Below are 4,539 nucleotides of genomic sequence, written 5' to 3'. Positions count from 1 at the left end.
GCTGCTGGCGTGCATCCAGCTGCTCTCGTAGGCCAGGCAGTGCTGCCGCAGCGAGCATCGTCTCTCCAACACACACCAGCCGCACTCGAAGCGCGGGTCGGCCTTAAGGCACAGACCGCAGCTCTCCCGCAGGGCCGAGCACTTGTACAGGTGGGCTGCAACGGCAGGAGGAGAGCAGGGGTCAGCACAGCACCCCCAGCCCACAGCATAGGGTTTTGGGAAGAAGGGCACCCACTCTAGCCCCTTCTCACTGCATGCATGCTACCAGCTCCTGGGGACAACCTCCCACGGGCAAGAGGCACCAGCACTATGGACTCAACGTCAAGGCAGAGCTTTGGGCTTTCTCCCAAAGCTTCGAAGAAAAGCCTCTTGTTTAGAAACTGTCTGATTGATGCAGCCAGAGCATCACTCCCTCCCGCAAGGCACCGGTGCAAACCGCAGTTGGGGCAGGGGAGCGGGATTGGCTGGAGGTTGCTGGGGGGCACCGGGCTGATTTCCCACCCAACTACACTCACTCCCTCACTCACCCTGGATGTTCTGGGGGTTGTCGATGACAAAGTTCCCATTCCAGACCACAGACAAGTTGACTGGTAGGTCACTGATATCATTCCCTTCATAGAAATACTGCAGGAGAGGACAGAAGGAGGCAGAGCCCATTAATCAACGAGGCAAAATGCCCTGGTGAGAGGCATGGAGAGACATATGACCCCACTGCTTGCATGTCCTCCATCAACCCAGTCGAGAGGGATGGGAGCCTGGTTTGAACTCGCTTCTTAGGAACAGACAGGTCTAACAGCCACTGGTCAAAGCATCAGACACAGCACATGCAAACCAGTAGGCTGGACTGGCAGAAAGGGATAAAAAAGCAAAGCAGAGGGTTTCTAAATAGACTCAAACCCCATTAACCCAAAGCTCTGAAGCTGCTGCTGCTGGGAGAGGAGGAAACAGATGGTGTCTCTGCGGCACACATGTACCTCTCCCCACCAGGCATCCGAGCCTGTCGGGCTTTCCTTTGTCTTGGTGGTTCCTGGTTTAATTTTGTGTCCTCGCCACTCCAGGGACTCTCAGTTGGATGTTTGCGACCACCCTCATCACCAGTGAATCTCAAGGAGGACAAGCTGGACACATGGCAGGACTAGATTTGGACCCCTAACAACCAGTGGAAGGACATCCCCCAAGGTCCCCTCCAGCACTACCACCTGTAACGGAACGACATAATGCTGGTGCCACACCAGTCCTCAGAAAGATCTTGGGAGAGCATTTCTCCCCTCCACACACCACCTCCACATCCCAGCAGACCCACTCCCAGCTCCACACCACACTCAGCTATCAGCTGCACTCCACTCCAGGACCAGCACCACCATCCTGATCCCCCAAGCTGCAACATAGGGAGGTGACGCCAGAGGAGCCCACCCCCCAGCCCCAGGGGGACCTCAAACTCAAGCCCCAGGCTGCTGTCTGGACATACCCACCCTCCATTCTCCTTCCAGGAGCCAGTGCCTCCTCCCCACCCAAGCCCCTCTCTCTCCTCCCTCAACACTCAAGTCCCAGTCCCAGCAGACCCATCAATATTCCCCACACAGTCCCTGCACACAGGCAGAGAGGTTTAATCGATATGGAGGCAGGAAGGCAGTCGGAACCATCCCTGACAGCTAATGACCTCCTTCGGCAAGAGATTCCCCGCTCCTCACCCGAGAAAATGACAGGCATGTCAGGAGAGATTAAATGAATGATTCATGGGTTGCTGGAGTTTGTTAGGGAGCAGCGGACGTGCCAGCAGCAGGCCATGGGCTGGGCACAGCCCCGACATTGCCTCCAGCCAGCTGAAGCATCACCTTTCACAGCTCCAGTGTAGTTCCTGGAAAAAATGGCCTCAGCATCATCTCCGGCACTGCCCACAGAGCAAATTTGTCCCCAGCTGGCACCAGGGACCACTCAGGTGAGTCTCCTCTGCTTAACCTCCTCCACAGGAGGCAGGAACATGGCCCTCAAAGAAAGTCAGCGTACCCAGATGACTGTGGGAAGCAAGAGACTCTTGCTTCACCATCAAAGCTGCTCCTTTCCGTGCTGGTCTCTCCCAATGAGGCAGCATCAGCAGTCCCAGTCCAGTATCAGATGCAGCACCAAAGTGCTACACACAGCAACACACCCCTCCCTCAACCCTACAAGGTGCAAATGAGAGGCCAAGCCTAGTCCTTGGTTACACCTCCACAGCTTTTGGCTAGTGGTCCTATGTCCAGGGGCCACTCCACCCAAAAGCAAGGTGAAGGACCCCAAAAGAGAGCCCGCCCCAGGGAGGAAGGTTGCTGCTGATCAACTGTATGCAGCAGTTGTAAGACATCCAGCTGCAAACTCAACCCTATCTCAAGTGTCCAGCAGCTCCACCACCACCATCTCCCCTCTCCAGGAAGAGCCCCACCACCCCCCACCATGCAGCCTCTCAGACACGGCACCTCTCGCAGTGTTTGCTCAGAAGATCTCCAGTCACACCTCCACCACGCACCATCTACCACCGGACCACCAGCAGCGAGCAGAGCCCATGCCCTGGCAGCAGAAGGGAGCGTACGCTGAGAAGGGCGGTGGCAGCGCCGCAGCAGAATTTTGCTGTGACGAGCCACGTGGCAGCGTAAGTGAAATTGGCATTTTCAATTTGTACTGTGACATGTCTCATTTGGGGCCCTGGCATCTCGGGAAGGCATCCAGCCTGCAGCTGTCCAAAACACTTATTTGCATCTCTCTGCCCCGGCTGCTTTTGGAAATTAGTTCTTCTGGGAGGTGGGCTGGAGGAAGAAGAATAGGGGGAGAGGGAGGGAGAGCATTAACTCTTCATGCACCAGCCCCGAGACAGCAACAGGGCAATTGCACAAGAGGCAGTGTCCCTCTGGGAAAGAACTGCACTGAGGACGCTGGATTTTCCTGTGAGGGGAGCAGCCAGGAGCACAAGACTGTGTGGAGGGAAACAGCAAGCAGGAGTAGTCAACCCCATCGGGCATTCACAGCGTGGAATCGCCAAGGGAACGTGGATCTCCATAAAAAATGTGTCCTCAGCATCCGTGCGTCCGTCAGCAGTCTCTCACCTGCCCTGCAGAGATGGGTGGTGGGGCCATGACTTGGATGCCGTTACCGGTCCCTGTAGGATGTGGGAGCTCGAGTCACGGCTCAGCTGCATGCGGGCCAGGAGCTGCAGCCACTCAGGGCTCTGCTTCCTGGGATGCTGAGATCCATCAGATCCCTCTCTAATTTCCAAAGCACCTCTTACTTTGAAGGATGTTTTCAAAAGGCCTCCTCACAGCTGCTCTTGTCAAAGCACGGGCAGGAAGGTGCCCTCTCCACCCACGGGAACAGCCACAGCCGGGGAGATGGCAGCATCCAGGCAGCAGTAGCTGAGCAAAGCAGTGGTCACCCTCCAGTCCTGAAGGTCCCACAAACGATGGGGATCAAGCAGGAGGGGTGCTTACCAATGTGTCCACCCCATGCGATCCAGACAAGAACCCACAGACAGCCGGCAGGTCCCATCATGCTGGCTCCTCCCTGCTTCTAGCTAACACGGTGCTAAACATCCATTAAACACTTAACTGTTATTAACTTCCCGGCTAATCAATTGCGGTGGCTGGCAGTGATGTGGGATGAGCTGCGGGAGGGGAGGCTGGGGCACTGGGATGCTCCTACCCACGCAGTCCTGCTACCAGGCCACCTTTCACTCTCTATAGGCACCCAGGACCTCCTGGCTGAGCCAAAGCATGATGTGAGCTGCCAGGAGCTTTCCCACATTATGGGAAAAGGGACGTGTGCTCTGGCGGCAGTGAACAACAGACAGCCTAGAAAGCAAATCAACAGCCCCCAGAAGGGAAGTGTCTCATGCAGCACCGTCCACCGAAGGGAATGGGAGAAAAGATGTTGCTGAGTCAGCAACTCACTGCTTGGCTCCTTACCTAACCCAGCCAGCCTTTCCGTCCCTCTCGGCAAGAGCCTACAAGGTGAGCATGGAAGGGCTGATGGAGGACGTGCCAATCCCTCTGGCGCGGATATGGCTATTCCCAGCAGGGCCTTCTTCTGCTGGGATGTGGTTCAGGCAAGAGGACTCCCGCTAAGCCTTTCTCAAGGCTCTTCACCCAAAACTTATCTCAGGCATCTTCCCAAGTAACAGCCAACAACCTCATCTGCTTCTCATGTCTTCGACTCTCACGCTCACCCCGTCCCTATGTGGGGGATGCTGTGAGGGCTGTGGGTGCCACCTCCCCTGAAGGCCTCACACTTGGTTCTAACAAGTCAACTGCTCACCCACCAGCTAGCGATGGGCACTGGGAGCTGCCCAGCTCCCCCTGGGGTAAGAGATTCCAAGAGGCTCTCCAAGAAGGTGCCTCCAGGGAGCTGCATTCCCAAGAGGACAGCATCACAGTCAGCGAGGGGCCAGCCCAAATCTGAGAACAGATCACACAGAGATGCACTTCAGGATGCTCCCACAAGCACCACACCAACTAGTCAAGGCACTAGCCCTTGCCAGCCCAGATAAGGCAGGAGGGCACCCCAGCACCAGCA

General features: G+C 56.4%; 1 protein-coding gene across 1 annotated transcript in view; it reads right to left on the bottom strand.

Annotated features, from left to right (window-relative positions):
* PLXNA1 (plexin A1) overlaps positions 1 to 4,539 on the bottom strand; it is a gene marked incomplete at its 5' end in the record, with an annotated part of 68,300 nt that overhangs the window by 37,982 nt on the left and 25,779 nt on the right. The window contains 2 exons of the mRNA XM_010143316.1: positions 3 to 155; positions 528 to 624. Of these exons, the coding sequence (XP_010141618.1) occupies positions 3 to 155; positions 528 to 624 (250 nt within the window). The remainder of the gene's footprint in view (positions 1 to 2; positions 156 to 527; positions 625 to 4,539) is intronic.

Source organism: Buceros rhinoceros, unplaced genomic scaffold (genome assembly GCF_000710305.1).
Source record: "Buceros rhinoceros silvestris isolate BGI_N320 unplaced genomic scaffold, ASM71030v1 scaffold17609, whole genome shotgun sequence".
Classification (NCBI taxonomy): Eukaryota; Metazoa; Chordata; class Aves; order Bucerotiformes; family Bucerotidae; genus Buceros; species Buceros rhinoceros.
This window is presented reverse-complemented; position numbering and strand designations above follow the sequence as displayed.